We start from the raw sequence: 20,102 nt of genomic DNA, 5'->3' as shown, positions 1-20,102 counted from the left end.
TGAACACTGAAACCATCTTATACCCTTAAAATAAGGAAATTGTGGAAATAATAAAGGCAAGCGTGTGGAGTGTTCATCTTTTCCCACCAATACTTGGTAAATGTGTGCTTTTAAGACCAATACTGCTTTAACTTCTCCTAGTGTTAGTATAATTGGGTTTGAAATGACATTTTTCTCACTAGCTTTGTCATTTGATACTCATTTATGCTTGAAAATGAGCTCAGAAAATATTATTATGATAAAGCCATGTAAGGAATCTTGAGCAGTCAAGCTGTTAACTGAGACATTTAAATTTTCCACCAAGTTGATATAAAGAAAATATTCTTTTTAAGTTAGAAAAGTCTAAGCCCCTTTACAGTGGAGCCTACATTTGACTAAACACTACACTGTAATGAGATGGTATGTAAAAGACACATTTGTTTAAGGTGATGCTGAATTAGTTCTCCCTGCATATACATAGCACCCCTAAGCAGGGGACAGACAGTGTGAGTGAGGCTGAGGAAGTATGATGTGGTAGGTTTTTGTTGTAGGTCTTTACACATGAGTTCAAGTAGAGAATATGTTGTGGAACAGGTCTGAAAGAAAGCATCATTTATCCTCTGTTCATCAAGGATCTGGACATATTCTCTGTTCATCAAGGATTAGTCTCTTCTGACTAATCCGACAAGTTTATAGGCAACACATAACACATACCTTTTCTTAACAGAACGACAGTCTAACGGTGCTAATCTCCTTGGAAAAGAATGCAAGCCCATCTCAAAAGAATTGTTTTCTAGTATCTTTCCACACAAGTTTAAAATCATGGCAGTCATTTTCTTGGAAAGTCTCTTTAAAGGACACGTCAAACTCTGTGACAGAGGCTGAGTATGCACATAGCATAAAATATAAATGTTCTAAAAGATAGAATAGCCATTATATGCCAGTGATGTTCACCTATTTATAAGCAACGTGGTCGATTTTAAATTAGGTTTACTGACGCCGGTCGTAGAAAGCTTTAATCCCTGTGCACTGTTACAAGTTTTGCAGAACATTGAATCCGAGAGAGTTTCTCATGCAACATTTTTTATGGGCCTTGAGGTTGAATGGTGGTGAGAAGGCTCGTTTGCTCTTTGTGGACCATTTTATAAATTCTGAAGCAGCGAGGGTGTTTATTTTTCCCACATCTGTTTTGGGTCCTCTTTTGTGACAGTGTTTGCTGGATGCCGTGTCCTTTATACCTCCCCTGAAATGAGTAGTTTAGTTTGCACTGTTACAATGTATTTGTGGAAGTAGCCAATGTCAAATATTTTACGTTTAATTCCCTCTCTCCTTTCTTTTGGATACCTTTCTGCTTGAATTATGTCCTCTAGACTGAATTTCACAACTTCACATGGAAAGAGAGACATTTCTGCATGGACTTCATATATATTGCCGTTACCTTTTTTCAAACCAAGTGTTATCTGCTGGACTGGAAAGCGTATTGATGAAAATGCTTTCAGAACGAAAACTTGATAATAGGGCTGTGATTTGATCTCATCAATATTGCTTTACTATAATATTTACAGAAAATTATTTGGATGTCCTCTCTACAGTGTCCATACACTCTGAATACAGATGGACAGTTTTGGAGCAGGGGCTCTGTGCTGCTGTTTGAGGTTCTAGAGTAAAAGCACAGAATGTGGAATCTAGAAATCCCTGTTCTTCGACATCTTATTTTATCTGCTGATGCTTGGTGTCTCATGGAATACCAGGCAAATACACATTGGTTGTACTGTTGATTATGGTTTCTAACCAGATACAAGCTCCCCTTTCTCCTTTTGAAATCAGAAACGTTAGGGAAGAGTGATATCAGAAAACCCTTGGTTTCAATTCCACTGAGTGATCTTGATCACCTTGCTTCATCTTTCAAAATTTCAGTTTCCTCATCTTTAAAACAGGGATAATCATGATATCTCATAGTGGCAATAAGTAAGATAATGTACATAGCTTCACAAAATGCTGGGCACAGAGCACTTAAATAACTATTATTCTACATTTCAACATACCTCTCTTATTTCTCAATCGTTGAGATTAGGAATTATTTTATCTTAGCTGCTACAGTGTATATATGATCCATTTGGCTTGTTACAGTCATATTTACATTTTTTAAAAATGTTCTTCCTAACAAGTATATGGTCAACAGAAGAGATGTGAAGAAAAGGTAAACAACCCTTCAATGGTTATTTCAGAGTATTTTTCATAGTCTCTCTGAATATGTAGAGAAATACCAGGAAATAAGGGGACAAAAGAGGAAGCAATATTTTGCTAATAAGTGTTGACATCTCTAGCAAGGAATACAAGGGATTAAGTTATCATTGAAATCACTGCTGAAAATGTAAACTTTATTTTATTTACATAATGCAAAATAAATTTTAAGATCCGTGCTTTGAAAATGTTAGAATAAAAACATTTTTATAAGAGAAGTGAAAATTTACCTGAGAAGGTGGCAAAAGAGGGGGCTAAATAGTTTTACGCTTGATCATTCATGTAGGAGAAATAGGAGGTTAGAAATGGTAGGCTTTAAGGCAGCATTTATCAAACATTTATTACAGACCTAGCACGCTGCTAAAAACACCTTATATTTACACTGACAAGTAAGTAAGGAGCACAAAATTTTACTGGCTTTGGTAAAACTGTTCTCATATTACGTTTTGAATTAGATGGAAGGTTGTGAACATTAATTGAATTTAGGTGAAAGTTGCAAAAAGTAAGAGACTGTAACCCCTGCTAAAGGACAAGAGTCACAGACGCAGCTGGCAGATAATAATTCAAAACAATCTTTGTCAATATGTTCAGGCTGCCCTTCAAATTGAGGTTGTTAAGAATCAGTGTTTGAGAGGCCAGTGGTGTTTTGTGCGATGCAGAAAGATCATTCACTCCTCTGAAAGTCAGACTCAAAAATAGCTGGTAGCACAGAGCAAACAGTTACTGGAATCCCTTCTCGTCTTTGCCCTGGGAGAAAGTATCTCAGAGACATACATTACACACCTTTCTGAAACTGTGAATTGCCATCTAGAGAATTATCAAGCGTTTCTGGAATCTTATGGGCAGATTCCATCGAGGGGTGAGGACACATGACTTAGATATCATTATATCTCTGTCTCTTCTTTGACACCATTGAGTGTCTGTGCTCTGAACAATGATAATTGACTCACCTGGTCTGTTTAACAAAGCTAATTTATGTTGGCTCCCGTAAGTAATCCTCTGTGATATCTTTAATTCACTACATGCTGTTTCCTGTTCTGGAACCATCAGATTTAACTTCAACTCATTTATGTTAGAGATCTTATTCTGACACAATCATCCTCAAGCTGTTAAGCAAATCTCTGTCACATTAAAAGCTAGGCTACTTTTTCTCTAGCTCTGTTTAGTAATTGTTATATACCTTAATAGTCTTTAAAAGAAGTTTAAATTTTAAATAAGTGTTCTTTAATTTAAGGGTTTAATTTCTGGTGATTGTACAAGCATCTATCCTTTAAAATTTTTATTTATTTAATATTTTGAAAGTTTTTTGCTTTTTATGTTAATGTTTGTATAACCATTTAGCCTTAGTATGGATGGAAGAGAGAATAGAAAAAGTGGAGGCAAAAGTGTCTTCATACTCCTTTAAAGACAATAAAAAGGAAACATACACTGTTTTGTTGTATCCATATTACCACATTCCTTACTGTTATCTGTCCTTTTTGTGTGATGCCACCTTGTCTTATCCTAAAAACAGAAATGTATCTGGTGGGTTTAGACATATAAAGATCACTCATAATAACTTTCCTGAAATAACTATAAACTACTTGAATTCAGAGGGGAGTGCTTCATATATATTTTCATTTTTTTTCTGAAATTTAAAATACCTAATTTTCAACAGGTGTTTCAAACCGTGAGCTGAACATAGAGCTAGCTTTTTTAAAAAATAAAACTTTGTTTTATTTACAATTGCTTCGTTCATAGATACTTAAGAAATGGATCAAATAAATCTATGTTTTGCCTCAGGGAATATAGGTGAAAAGGAAAGCTTCAGCATTATATTATTCTGAATTATTGTTTAGGAATGTTTAGACTGTATTTTTTCCAGAAGAGTGATTCAGAGGGCATGTTTTAGTGTCACACCACCTTCATTCAGCCCCTAGCTTTATATCTTTGAACTCTGCTCTTCTCTCCAGAACAGCAGTGAGAATTGTACTTACTCACGGGGATGTGGTGAAGAGTGAATGAGATAACTTGTATAAACCTCTCAGAATAGTGACCATCACCTAGTAAGCTTATTACTTACACAGTGAATTAGAATATGTGTTAGCTATTACTTACACAGTGAATTAGGAACCACTAGGAATAAGAAAAGGATAATAATTAAGAAAAAAATAACACTTCTTGTATCCAACCTGAAAAATCTGCTTTCTCACAATATATGAAACTATACTGATGTAGACCCGTTAACAAGAAAGCTGGTAGCAGCTGTTGTTCACTTATATATCTGAATTTGTTTAAACACACTGAATCCTTTTCAACTTCTAGGTGATGTTGAGAATCACATCACCAAGGATGTTGATGGAATGGAAAGGAGGAAACTACTGTCTGGGACATGTGAAAGCAGGTTTGACAGCCAGAGAGTGGCATCAAACTCAAGGCAGGTGCCTCAGGGAGAATGCCAGAGGAATGTTGGCTTAATAAAAAATGTAAATGCTAGGGCCTTGCTGAAATATATCAAAATACTAGACAACGCTGTTCTCATTCAGCATTTCCTAAGAACCTACTAAGGGCCAGAGATTAGGAAATGTTGACTGAGAGCAGGCTGCTCTCTTTGGCTTTTCATATGGTTCAAAACTTACTAAGTGCCAGGGAAGAAGGGAGGGAATACAAAGATTTAGTCTTTATGCTTGAAGAGCTCACAGTCTAGTGGGAAAGGGACCAGTACATGAATAAATATTACACAGTGTAAGGGACCCTTACTTATCAAATGCTGTGGGGACACAGCCAAGAGAAGCACTAACTTTTTGTGGGAGAATCAGGGGAAGGTTCACAGAGGATGTAAGAAAGCACCATTTGGAGAAAAGGAGAAGCACTTCCTAAAGAGAACTGCCTCTGCAGGACCCAGGGGTTTGCCGAGAGTGCTTGCCCTGGCTAGAGTATAACAAATGAGGCTGGTAAATCTGGTGGTTTGGATCACATCATGAGAGCACATTTCTGCTATTTTAGAAATTGGAATTGGCTCTTTGGACAATGGAGGTCCTTCCAAGAGTGGTTGCATTCCCAGAAAAAAATCTCATTACCACTGTTGCAAATATTTGTAATCTGTTTTTAGAGGGAAATATAACAAAGTAACAATCTGCATTTCATTGAAATTGTATAATGCTAGACTTTGGAAGTACACTTTCTTCAAAATCATACCTAACAGAGAACAAATAAATAAAAGCTTTTGATTTGACTTTAAATTTTACCTTGTTATGTGCTTCATTCAAAAAAATAGTGTAAGTGGGAAGTAAATTCACTCTTTTACCACTAATTTTACTATTTGCCCCTACTTGTCTTGGCATACTTTTTATTAGTATGCATTTTATTAGGGCCTGAGAATGTTTCTGTAGATGACCAACTTCCTTCTGAGTTCACATAAAGTTATGGTGCCATCATTGCTTCATGGCATTTTTTAGAATGGAAAGAAATTCTGAAGGTTACCTGGTCTAGCTTCTCACTTACAAACAGGATTTTTAAAAATTATATCATTTTCCAAAAAAAGAAAAAAACCAAAAACCTCATAGCCTCTGCTTGAATACATTTTGAGATAAGGAGTTGAGAGTTTCCATTTCTTAATAGCTAGTTCTGAGAAAGGTCTTCTGCATAATCGAATTTCTTAGGAATTACAATCCAGGGGTCCATTTCTGCCCTCTGGAGACTAAATAAGTATAATTCTGCATCTGCCCGATGACCCTTTCAATATGTCAAGATTGATATGCCCTCTTTTCCTGTCCCTTTTGATACTTATCTTTAATACTTAAGAAATGCCTCTGCTTTCCTCAGTGCGGCATTACTTTCAGAACTATATCCAGAAGCTATACTATATAATATGCCTCTATCCCTCTCGAGCTAGGCAGCTTGTAAGTCATTTGAGTGCAAAATGTTACATCAGCTCTTTATCGTTTTATTTAGATTTGGGAAAAGCAGAGAAATAGACAGTTATTTTAAATTAAATGTTAAATTGTACACTTAAAACAGATGGGATTGGGATATGACTACATCAGAGATAGTATTTGCCCACTCTTTCTTTAACAGGTGTGCATACCAAGCATCAGGGCTTAAATTGAGTTAGAGTTGGAATCACACTCTTCTTTAAAACATTTACAACATTCCAATTTACTTAGACATTTTAAAACATTACTTAAACAGATTTGACGCCACTATTAGTTATACTGCTGAGCCTTACATTCAGTTAAGGATTGGAAGCTGTGGGTTGAGGTTTGAACTCTGGGTTGGTTATTCTCCTGATTTTGCCTATGGGACAAATCATGCCAACAATTTCTCACACCTTTTTTTTTTTTTTTTTCTCGCAACTAAATGAAAAGCTAACAAAATTAAAATTTCCATCTCCCCACAATTCCTTGGCTGAGATTTTAGGCCAATTGGGACTGTGTATGGATTATTTTAGACACAATTTATTGTGGTATTTCTGTTGGATATTGAAGTCACCTACCTTAGGCGCCTAAGACTGAGTCACAAAAATCCTTTATTGTTGTGTATATTCTGGTTGACTGATGTTGCACAGGATTTGAGTTTGGAGTTTTAGACCCCAGTAATCATCATCATACTAAGCACAATGGAAAACTGCTTTAAAGAGTCATGTAACAAAAGGTGTAACCAACTTTTGATTTGCAATGCTTGAATTCTCTTGAATGTCATTTCATTCTTTTCTGAAATACAGGATGAGGCATGACACTACCAAATCACAGTCTCATTGTTGGGTATTTTCTGTGTAACATAAGCTTTGTTTTTGTTTCCTCTAAAGGCGTTTAAACAGAAATCACCTTCAGCTGTTTCCTGAGTTGCTGTTTCTTGGGACTGCGAAGCTATACAGGCTGTAAGTAGACACAAGTAGTTATTGTTGCTTTGGGTAGTACCTTGTGTTTTATTAAATATATTTTGGATCTGTTTCTGTGTGCTTTCCTGGAATCTATGCATCAATAGATTAATGGATTAAAAGTTTGTGTTTTTTTTTTCTTTAGGAAATTTATGATTTGTTTTCTAGTGGTTGTTTTATTTGGTTAGGATTTAGCGGTTGATGTATGTGATACGGTAATTGGATTATTATTGTTATTTTTGGTAATGTGATGATGGCAAGATTTACCTACTTTTTAATGGAAATGTTTGATTAAGTTCTGAAGGGAGAAAATTGCTACTGTGCTTCCTCTTAAGAGGAAGCTGGCAGTGTGTTCTTGTAAAGTTGAGATTTTTAATGTTAGCTTTTTTGGTATTGTTTCTGGGCTCAAGTAGTAGTGTTTATTAGTCCGAAAATATTATTATAAGGTATTTAAAGAGGGCTGTAAATTTCCTCTTAAATGTTTCCTTTAAAGCCAGAATTTCAGCCTCTGCAATATGAATGACTGTATGGCAAGGTTTTCATATTAAATACGTCATAGACTATTAAAGGAAGTAATTCCTTAAAGGAGCATAATGTGAGTATTAGGGGGAATCACTTTTTCCTCCCTGGAATGCTTTTGCACTGACCTAATGTGTAATAGTGAAAACACATTTTTGAAAGCATTTAAAAATGAGATTTTTCAGCCATATGAATGACTTTGTGCAGATAGGAGATAAGCTACAAAGTTCTGGAAAAATAAATAGCAATGATTATTGAGGTACATGCATGTTGTGAAAAAACTGCTGGGATGTATAGAGTAAATTGCTCCATTAGCCCCCACCTGGATGGTGGGAGTCCCATATGGTACTATTTGTAGAGAAAGTGAGCATATTTCCTTTTTCTGAATTTGTCTTTGTAGCCTACTAGTTCAATATAGTTATCAATTCCAGAAGTAGGAGGACTGTCCTCTCACACCCTTCACCCCCAAGAATAGCCAGGATCTTTGTTAATGTCCTCCTGAAACCTTAACAACCTTAACTTACTATAGGGAGGTATTCCCCAGCTGACAGACCAGATCTTCTCTCCAAAGTCTTTCCTGACTTTGTTCCTCTAAGGTTAGTTAAAATCACCTGACATTTTTCTCTCCTTTTTTTGTGTTCCCTGCTGCTCAATTGGCCCAATTTAAGTAAATTTAAAAAATCAAATAAAGAAACTTTGGAACTGCATTTTTAACAAAAATTATCTAAGAAATATTTTTACTAAGGAAATAGGATGTAGGTTTGCCATAAAGATTATATGTATGCATATCAGTAGATAATTATATCTAAATATTTGTGCTTAGTTTCTAAAAAGGGTCATAGAATTGGTTTTGATAGTATTTCACTTTCAGCTTTAGTTATTGTTGACTGAGGAGATTTTTTTAAGGAATCGACTTGGATTAATTTCCCCAGTTTAAGGTGGTTTAATCCATTGCAGAATCCTTCATCAGCAAATTATATTCTGCTTGACATTTTGCCCTCTTTGACAATATTACATAGGAGACCAAGAGATTTTTTTTTATCTTTTGTTATGATTTTATAACTTTATGCAGCAGCTATATGAAAAAAGACTTGAAATCTTTAAGTGAATTAAAGAAACAGAATCCATAAACCTATGACAGCATTTCCTAATTAATTAAATGCCTGTTGGAAAATGGGGACACAGGCAGCTAGAAAATGTGTTCAGATTTTTTAATGTGTCTTTCTGGCTCAAAGGATTTGTCCTGGGGAGTAATAACAGCTAAAGCAACGTTTGTTAGGTGGAACTGGTTACAAGATGTGAATATTTTTATGTTTCAGAAGTTATGTAACTTGATGGCCTAGCATTCAATATTGACGAAGTGAATCTCTTTACGTGAGATTTGACATCAGATTTAGGCACTAGGTGTACATAGAAAACTAGAGGTGGAATTTTTATTTGCAACCTCAAGTCAGGAATCTTAATTTGAGTTAAGGAACTGTTGCCTCATCTGAATTAGACTTAGGTGAATTGTTAAGAGTGCTTTTTCTCTCGAAAGGATAAGTTATAAGCTGCACGTGACCAGTTCATGATGGTGATTATTAATTAAATTAAACAACTGCCATTGGAAGTCTTTAATAAACAAAGGAACACACACTTGTGAAGCTGACTACTGGCTAGTGTAATTATGAAAAGCAAGGGTACAAGTTCACATTTTCTTCATATAATACAGATGCCTAGTAGCTCACCTGAAACAAATATTCCAGCAGATGGGAAAATGTGCACAAACCTATATGCACAACATCCTTTATAATGCTCATTTAAAAACATAGTTTTTTCACAAGAAGGACAAGTAACAGAACAAAGGATATGGAATTTTTGACAAATAATGGGGAAAAATGATAGGACAAGGAAAGTATTTGATAGTTGATATATGTATGATTGTTTTATAAATATATATAAAAATATATAAGTATATATGATATAAATATGTTTATAGAATATATATTTTGACATTTGTATAATATATATAATTAAACATAATATATATGTAATATAATATATAATTTATATAATATATTATATATAATTCATATTTATATATCATATACATTTATATAATTTATATATATAAAGCAAGCCATATTTGCCCCTACTGTCTAATGCAGTAGAGGCATACTATATGCAGAACTCATAAAAAAACAAATTTAGGATTTACTTCCTCTGTATAGGTTGTTCCGAGATACGAATTAATATTTCAATTTCTTTATTTGCTTAGTTATTGTATACTTTATTCGTACTTAACACTATGTTTTCCCAGGTTTATCACTAATTTAAAAGTCTACTGGTTTAATATATAGTTTATACACTGAAGTTTGGTTTTTCACATTGTTGGCTTAGATGAAAGCTTGTTGGATATACTGGACCTTGTGTTGCTTTTCTTTGAGCTTTGGAATAAATAATCACTATTTGACTAGTGGCTGAAAATAAGATACCAGGGGAAGAAGCACACATGCTTTTCACAGACTCTGAATGCAATATAAAAGAAAAGGAGGGTATACTGTATATGAATTATGATTCGACACGCTTGGTTGCTGCTAGCGGCCAAATATGCTTTTCCTTTGCTGTCTGCTCCAATTTCTCTTTGGACGGGTTGAGAGAGCACTACATGTTCAGGTCAAGATGTTTGCTCAGAAATAGTAGTACAGTTGCAGCTGTGTTTGTTGGAGTAGGAGACTAGTTTAAATAGCATTACCATTTATCCAGTCCATTAACAGAACTCTGTAAAATAATACCAACTCTGCATAAACTACAGGACAGTGTAATAAAATTACAAGCACTTGTTGACAGATGGAAAGTGTAAGTAAAGGGAAACTAAAATAAGGGACGATAGGTTGGAGGTTAAAAAAAAAAAAGCCTGCATGAAGTTTTCTTAACTTATAGACTCTATCTTCCCCTTTGCTCCTCCTCCAAAATCAAGGTTGCATTTTTATTATGAACCTAAGAGAAGAGGAAATTATTTTTAAAGAAATCTGGAGCTGGTTAACTGAAGAAGGGATTGCAGGGAATTTTGAAACAGTTGATTATGATTGATTGAAATTTATGAGTACTAATACAAATCTTCCTGAAAAGTGTAATCTTAAAAGAGGCTTAGGAGTAAGTGATTCACACTTTCTGTTGAGTTTGCGACTACTAATCTGGACTCATTAAAGAGGAATTTCATTGGTAGTACTGCGGTTAGACATTTGGTTATAAATATTTGTTTTGTGGTTTTCGGTTTATTTCTTTGAGTATATTATATTTACTGAGACTTCTAACATAAGCTTAAGTATCCAAAGCACTTTTTAGAAACTCATTTTTCACTTTTATCTGCCAAACCAAACCAAAGCTAAACAAACAAACAAAAAGAACTGCATCTGTCCCAAGGACTCATTTTCTCTACTTCTTTGAATAAAAACTTTTTACTTCTGGTTCTCAAGTGCCATTCATTATTCCCCAGTGAGTTTTGGAGTGACTAAATTATCTAACATTAGGAATGGTATTTTTAAGGCCGAGAACTCTCTTTATGGCCTAGTGAATACTTACCTGAGACAAATAGATTTTGACTGCTTGATTTCATTGGCCGGGTCATAATTCTTTATCTGTCAGATAGGATCTCAGAATCTCAAAATTGCTTTTGATAACTATAATAATTGGGACTTTCTTTCTTAAGAGGAAAACTTAATTTTTTATTAAGGTAATAAATTAATTTGTTCAGCATAAAAATATATATAATTAAACTGCCTTTATTTTCCTTTCCATCACTGCCATAGGAGGAGCCTTAGTTTTTGTTTCTTTAATAGTTATAAGAGCAACACAAGTTCATTGTTAAAAAGATTTAGGAAAATCAGAAAAAATAGAAAATAGGAAGTAAAAATTATCTATTATCTCACTACGCAGATATAGCCATTACTATACTTATCAATTATTATCTTAGAATTATTTTTATGATTATGCATATAAATGCTACTTAGATGCGTATTATGAAAACTTCTTTTTTTCTAAAACCTCAGGGTCTAGTATAAGGCTTGACCTTTAGAAGCTCTCATTAAGTGTTTGATGTATTGAATTAAATCTCTGTTGGGTTCAGGATTTGTAACTTGAATGAGCAAATAGTAACTCTGGGACGGCGTTATAAATAATGGAGAACCAAATTAAATTTAAAGGATAACTTGGTCAATTAAATGTTTGATCCCCCTAGGTTCCTCAAACATTGAAGTGTTTCAGTAGATACAACACAGTCAAAATGATCCATTTTTCACCTAAGCAAAATATACCTTAATTTAATAAAATGTCGTATAAAACTAACTCCCTAGCTCTTGGATGTCGGTTTAGTCTCATAGGTTTCTTGGAGTCAACCGTAAAAGCAGGATACAACAGAGGAGCCCGTGTACAAATTTCTCTTGAATTAATTTCTGCCAGCTCTGATTAAAGTGTGGACTACTAGAGGTGTCAGGTGCCATAGTTTCCTGCTTCATTTTACTCTTGGCCTGTTTGGCCCCTGCCACAATAAATCCGACAGTGGTTGTGCAGGAATTGCAGGTTGCAGTTGCTACGGTTACTGTTGTTCAGCCAGACCGACATCATTACTCATCTAGCGTGCTGCCATGATAGCTACCGCTGGTTTCTGTTGCTGAGACTGCCAGACAGCTTCGTGTGCTAAGGGTGAAAGTTCTGTCGAAGGTGGCGTCTGTGTTCTAATTTGGTGTAAGGAAACACTATCTGAATTATATACTGATACTTTGCTAAGGGGAACAGATTGACTCGGTATCGAGAGAGAGAAAACTTGGGAAACTGTTCACTGTCAGTGATTAAAACACCAAGTCCTTCATTATTTAGGTAACTTATTAATTACTTACTGGGCCCAAGGGACTCTGTTTTTGCCACTTAAAAAATAGAGACATACAAGGAGTATTGCATTTAAAAAGATTACCACTGTATAAACAAAACTTTATTTTCGAATAGGTAGACAACAGACTTGATATATGGATATCTGAACACAGCTCAAAATAGCCATTATCACTTGTCATGAAAGAAATAAAAGTGCAAAGCCCTGAGCAGGACCTACTGTTACTTTTTTTTTTTAAATCAACGTGTAATCCTGTGATTTAAATGTTCTAAATCCAATGAAGATTAAGATTATATTTGAGATTTTGCCAGATCTAGTGTTTATGGTTTTTACTTCAAAGGGATTACTGATAGACTTGTTGCTAAAGAAAGCCAACAATTGTCCAGTTTCTGCTGTTGCCAGCACACAGAGTGGGCCTTCTGAGTGTGAAATCCACAGCATAGCTCATAGCATAAGAAAATCAAACGCAAGAAGGTTTCCCCACCCCCCACTCAGCTGTACTTATTTAAACGGCTGCTTTCACAAATGCAAATGTTTCTAACCCCACCAACAAGTACTCATGGTCTGCCAACTTGAATTTGTAGAATACTGTGATCCATGCTCAGGAGGGAAACTAACAAAATATGTGGCTCCATAGAATATGTGGTATTTGTGGGCCTCAGCTGTTGCTAACATCTGACCTATACTATGTAAATTAATGCCTAGAGAGTTCATTGAGAGTGATCAAATACGTGAATTTAAGTATATCATGTTCATGTAAAAAATATATTGTATACACATCATCAGGTAATATTTTAAAGTTTGTAAATAATGAAATTGCCACTACAATCTCAACGTTACAATTTTGGGGATTGAAATTTACATAAACATTATTTCTAGGAATAAGGGTTGATAGGGTTTTAGTTATATTTAGTTAATTTTAGTGTATTTACGTTATGTTTTAAGACACTGAAATCAATTACTTTCTATCTTAAGGGAGGTTGTGTAAAATGATAGTGTTTAAATGCCTACTGAGATATTTGCGGTTCTGTTAACTTTGGAAGTCAGTGGACAACCATATTGTCGAGTTTTTTTATCTGTAAAATGGGAAGGATCATACTATTTACCTTCTGGGGATAGCACAGTAAAATTTAAATTCCTATTCAAAAGAACATTGTAAATTTTCAAGATGATAGAAATTATATTTATATTATTGTCATCCTTTCACTGCAAGCAAGATGGAAATAATAGTCACTCAGATGTCCTTGCAACTTGCCCTCAGTCAGCAAAGTTCCTGATACTATTGCACAGCCCTCTTGCATTTATCCTTACTGTAGTAACACATAAATATGTGTAGTCACATTAATTTTCCTACTGCAGCAAATTGACATAAAATGTGCATTTGTACTGTGTTGTTTCTCTTTACTTGGCTGCAGAAGGTACATTAGGGCCAGGATATTCTTAATGAGATCTCTTCATGCTCTCCCAGTTGATGATTCATATAGTTTTAAAATTCATCTATAAAATAAATTACAGATAGAAACAAAAAGACAGTGACTCAGGAACTATTTATGTTAGCGCATATATTTAGATTGCTGTTTTAATGATGTGTTTTTCTGAATGACAAATGAAGGAAAAATACAAATGTTAGAAAATGCTGAGTAAACTCCTTCAACTACAGGTAAAGTATGCTGAAAGTTGTTTAGAAGATTTACGTATGTTGCTAAGGAACATTTTCACTACTAATAAAAATTTTATTTTTTAAAAAATACAAGATTAATCTGTTAGCCTTGTAATATGTACATGTGATTTGGTCTATGGAACATTGTCATCTTTATATAAATTGCATAGGTGATTTTAAGTGCATTTTTAGACTACTAATCATGTCAAAATCCAGTAAAAATTGCAAATCTTTTAGCACTTTAAATCTAAATAATGTTACATTATGAGACAAGTTTGAACCAGAAGTCATTTTGTTTTGTTTTGTTTTTTTCCACAATTCCAGTACTTCTCAAAGTAGCATAGATACATATGGTGTATATCCACTTACTACACGTTACCTATAACCAAGTTAATTATAATCACTGAATTTTTTATGGAGGGTTAACCTTAAAATATTTTATAAATTTTGATATAAGAAACCTTTGGATGGAAATTTTAAAAGGAACTAAATCTTAGAGAATGAAGCAATGAAGAGTAAAAAGACTGGTCCTTGACAACACCCATGGCCTAGGGTACAGAATAGAGGTGTGAAATGTTACCAAGAGAACATCTGTGTCTCTTGAAACATCCCCCAAATGAAAGTTTACAGCAAAGTATGGCAACTTGATTTAAGTGTTTTTTTAAAAAAATAAAAGAGAGAGAAATAAGTAAGTCTGGAAACAGAATGGGAAAAAATAGCTTTGCCCCATCATGATAGGTTTCTTCTACTAGAGAAAGATTAAAGCTCGAAGTATGTGAATAGCTGAGAACAGCACAGAGAAAGGTTGATTGCTTCCCCTCCGACAGTTCCAATTGATTGAAAAAAGCCTAATTTAAAGTTCTGTTTGTTCTATGTCTTAAACCATCAGAATTCTCTTTTAGGACCCGAGGAATGCTCTGGAGGAAAAAGAATCCAAGGATAAAAAGTCATTGCAAGCCAACAATTGTTCCTAATCCTCACAAAATGCTGGAGAAATTAAATTTATTCTTTATTGCTCAAAGTGTTACCTAGGTCACTGGGCGATGGGAAAATTGGACTGGAAGTCGAGTAGGCGCAAGCTTTGTTTTGTGTCTAGATGCTTAACCTTAGACACGACAAGGCATCTTAGAGTGTTGTGGGAACTTGGTTCAGAGCATTAACACCAAGACTTTTATTACCCCGGATTTATAATAGGCTGTGCTGTCAGGAGATGAAAATGTTGTGTTTACATTTCAGTGTTAAATGATCATTTAATTAACACCTAAGGGGAAAAAAAACTTGTGAAATTCTTAGCAGCTTTTATTGTTGGTTTCCTGGGAGGTTTTAATATCCAAGTTTCATTGAGATTTTTTTTTTGTAAGTAAAGACACAAAAGACATTATAAACTTTTTAAGGAAGACAAACAGTTTAACCTTGACCCTTTAAAAAAATATTAATTTAATTTTAAATCTGGTGTTCTTATAAGTTTCTAGACTAACATATTAAAAATATGTTTTGATTGGATGCTACTCTTGTGTAAACAGTATATAAATATTATTGAATTTACATTACACATTTTTTTAGGGTAAAACATTTGAAATCACTAATTAGTTTATCTTAAGAAGTTTAAAATATTTAGAACACTGACTTAAACATTTTGCATCTGTTAAACTACCACTGTAGTTACAATGTTTAGAATTTGCCTCAATGTAGGTATTCACATGCAAGCATATTCTATTGGTAAAAGTTATGTCATTGTTCTATTATTTTTATCATTAATTTTGATGTAGCTACATCATGATGAAAGAGGTTTATGCGCGCGCCCACACACACACACACACACACACACACACACACATAATAGGGAAGAATAATGCCATTAATATGAAAACTCAAATTCACTTAATGGGAAATAACTAGAAAATTAGACATCATAAAATGTTTCCATTTACTCTTGCTCTTTTATGAGACGGTTAATCAAAAAGGAATGGTCTTGAGGCAGAGTGATAACATTTGGTAAATGTATTATGTACCGTCAAGAGTAACTGCATAGTTAGTAACACTTCAAGGATACTTTTCTAAAACTATCTTTAAAGTTTACATCTTTTTTATTCTCATTTTATCTGGATATGAAGCTTTATGTTCAAATATATGAAACTTAAAAAAATACCAGTTTATTTACATGCTGTTAAAGTAAAATCTTTCTTAATTTTTCCAGAAATGAACATGTCATTATGATGTAGTTTTTTTTATAAATACAGTGTTTATATTCATACTGAAACAGAAATGCTTATCTAGTCTTTTTGTTGTTGTTGTTTAAATTCAAATGCCTCAGGATAAAACCCACTCTCTGTCTTATTCATGATAAAGAAGTGCATGGAAAAATGGAATATTGTTAAAATCTCTCAATGAAAAGCCCTGCTTTTAACTAAGGATTATACCCTTACTTACAAAACACTACTGAGCATTATGTAGGCACTTTGTATGATGTTATATGCTCTACTTACTTCTATCAAGTTTCAACCTTTCTGCAAACTTTCCTCATTTTTTTTTAACGTGCATTGATCTTTTTCTTCCCAAAGCGACTTTTCTACCCAGCCTCTTGTCACAAAAACCCAGAAATAGGAATATTGCTTTACGTTTTATCTTCTTTACATAAGGACCAACCTTTTGGTTGAGTTAGTTGCAAGACAAAAAAAAAACCAAACAACAACAACAACAACAAAAACATTGTCCAGAAGTATGAAAGAGTGAAAGAGGAGAGAAAGAGAGGAGTAACAAAACCTGGTTATTTAATATAATGGATAGCCAGCGTATTCTAAATGGTATAGTTTATCATACCAACTGATATTCCAAGCCAATCAGGTGATGCCAGTGCGGGGGGTGGGGGTGTGCAGAGGAGGAAGCGAGAGGTGGGCATACTGAGTGCTCAAGAAACATACAGAGGAAGAATAAGTATTTAAGGAAATTATAGGAAATTCCATTTAACATAGATAAATGTGTTTCTTTTATACTAAGGAAGTCAATGCTGTGCATTTTACACAGAGAAAGTCAGTGTTAAAATTTCATACATTCATTTTTTGAAATCTCTGCTCGGAAACTAAAAAGGAATATTTCAGTATTTATTTTAGATAAACTCTCCAGGTTTGCCTCTTAAAAGAAAAATGGGAATAACTTCTAAATACAATCTGCGCTAACAAATATATTTGACAGTTTAAGTCATTTCATGTATTGAGGTTGGGATATAAGATATCTAGATATACTTCTGTATTGTACTTGGCAGTGATTAGTTAAAATTAACCTCCCTTTTGTATCAATCTTTTTCACTTGGCTTTGATGACTCACCAAAATCTAGTTCTGCATTACCTCTTCAACATTGTCATGCTATCCCAGTCGATCTGCGGCATCTCAAGCAAGCAGATTTTCCCGTTGCTGCCTGGAAATTCCCAGCATTGTTTCTGGACTTCTTTCTTTCCTCCTTCCTCCTCATGTAGGCCTCAGCTCCTCTACTAAAGCTTTCTCAATGGTTTTAGTTACCTCCACATGATCATTATGATATGGTATAGGCTATTGATTCTATGGTACATTATAATGTGGTACAGGTGGTTGATTCAGACCACCTGGGTTTGAGTCACTGAATGTGTCATCTTGGGAATATCACTCAATTACCTGCTAAGTGCCTCAGTTTTTCCTGGTGTAAAATGAGGAATCTAAGAGTATGTTTCTTATGGAAGTGTTGTGTGGAGTAAATGATTTCCTAAATGAACTGAGTTTACTATGGTACTTGGTGTATAATAAGTGGCATGTGCTTATTTTTTTGCTTCCTTTTATCATTAAAACTGTATCGCTGTTTCCTGGCTCATATAATGTGTTGTCACATACAATTCTTCAATCATAACCTGTGTATTAACTTTGCCGAGATTCCTGTCTTATATTTGTCTTTGTTTCACATGAAGCATCTAGCCTAGTACAGGTTGGCTAATAAATATCTTTTTGATGGAATAGCTGGAAATTAAGCCTGAGAAAGACACTACCAAGAGATTGAATTTGGGGTGATATATGTTGAGGTGTGAAAAAAGCACTGGATCAGAAGTCAAAAGGCTTTTACTAGTTACATTCCTAGCTCTGCTAATCACTAGCTGCAGATGCTGAGCAAAGATACTGGCTTTCTTTTTGAGGATCAGTTTCTTTGTTTATATATAAGTGTGTAGTAAGTCGGATAAGAGAGGGACCTTGCCCAGCGTGTTCACCATCATATTACCAGAATTTAGCAGAAGGCCTCCAGGCCTCTAGGGAATGTTTGAAGCTAATTGAGGGAAAGGAAGGAGATCAAAATGTATCTAAGATGTGTTCTTCCTTTTTTTCAAAAATGTATAGGGAACTCTTCACAGGCCTTGGAATAATTACAATGGTGGAATTATTCATGGTAATAAACCAGGCATTAGATAATTAAGTTGTGGATAAGTGATTTGAGATTATTCTCTCTACTATTATTAGCTTACATTTTGAATGGCTTTGCTATTACAGGTGAATTGTTTGAAGGCTTATGTTAAAAAAATGAATTTTTTTTTTTTTTTTGAGACAGAGTTTCGCTCTTGTTGCCCAGGCTGGAGTGCAGTGGCGTGATCTCGGCTCACTGCAACCTCTGCCACCCTGGTTCAAGCAATTCTCCCGCCTAAACCTCCCGACTAGCTGGGATTACAGGCATACGCCACCACACCCAGCTAATTTTTGTGTTTTTGGTACAGATGGGGTTTCACCATATTGGTCAGGCTGGCCTCAAACTCCTGACCTCAGGTGATCCGCCTACCTTGGCCTCCCAAAGTGCTGGGATTACAGGCATGAGCCACTGCGCCTGGTCGGTTAAAAAATAAAAATTAAAGGAGATTTGATATTTATGTCTTATTAAGTGGTGACCTTGATAATTGATAATTTCTCAATATGAGGTAAGTGGTATACAATTGAGGTAGTTTTAATAATCACCTGTCTCTCAAACATCGCTAATGGTAGCATGAAGAAATAAGTTAAAAATTAAACAGGGCAATTCAAGAGAATATAATGGATTTGGTTAATAAAGGTTTATATGTTCGTATTTGTGTTACAATCTTTTTTGTAATAGGTTTGAAGCAGGGACCATCATTTTCTGTAATTCTCCCTAGGAAATGCATTGTGCACCCCGGACAATTAATTTTCCTGGCCTTTTGAGGAAAACAAAATGTGTGGAACCTGAATACCCTGAAGGCAAAGGAATCTGGAGTCTGTTTCTAAGAGGAGAGTTTCTCTCTGAGTTGGTGTGGGTTTCCTTTCCCTCTCTTGAAGGGGAATGAATTCCACACCTAATGAATAGTTTCAAGGAAGGTTGTTAATCAGGTACTCCAAGTGACCACCCTGGATTCTTCTTTTATTACACAGGAACGTGAGGGAATGAGAAAGCAACATGGTTACGTTTGATAAAAGGAAATACCCTTTCTCCTCTCCCCACTCACCACACCATCCCTTGGAATTTAGATGATGTGGGAAATTATTGCAGCAAATAATGTGTTTGAAAAAGCAAAGTTGTATGAACAAGAATAATGCTCGTAGCTACAATAATTATGTTAAAAAATCACAAGGTATATCCATCATCATATTTCAGAGCAAGAGTTTTCACCTAACGAGGTTGGAAAAGAATTTTTCCTTAGTTCTTGTCAATCTCCCTGGGAAGCATGACATGCAGGAATCACTGTTGTTACCAACATTATGTTTTGTTCTTTTCTGATTCATCAGATATCATTCTGTTGTCATAAAATGGGAAGCTCCATCAAAATCAGATGAAGAACTTCAAGTAAATGTGGCAGAGGGGTAATAATGAACTATAAATATAATTGAATTTTATTCAGATGGACAAATGTTATTCTTTAATCCTTTCCCATTTAGAAGCCATACTCTAATTTAAAGAGAGAAAAGTGGTTTAAAACAACAACATTAGAGTTCAGATATTTCTCTGTTTTCTAAAT

The 20,102-nt window shown here is 34.6% G+C and overlaps 1 protein-coding gene across 1 annotated transcript in view; it reads left to right on the top strand.

Annotated features, from left to right (window-relative positions):
- The window catches only part of SLIT2 (slit guidance ligand 2), a 368,482-nt gene that overhangs the window by 8,717 nt on the left and 339,663 nt on the right, over window positions 1-20,102 (top strand). Inside the window, 1 exon segment of the mRNA XM_017959289.2 lies at window positions 7,010-7,081. Coding sequence (XP_017814778.2) covers window positions 7,010-7,081 — 72 coding nt within the window.

This window comes from Papio anubis, chromosome 3, assembly GCF_008728515.1.
Source record: "Papio anubis isolate 15944 chromosome 3, Panubis1.0, whole genome shotgun sequence".
Classification (NCBI taxonomy): domain Eukaryota; kingdom Metazoa; phylum Chordata; class Mammalia; order Primates; family Cercopithecidae; genus Papio; species Papio anubis.
Note: the sequence above shows the minus strand (reverse complement) of the source record. Positions and strands in the feature narration are given on the sequence as shown.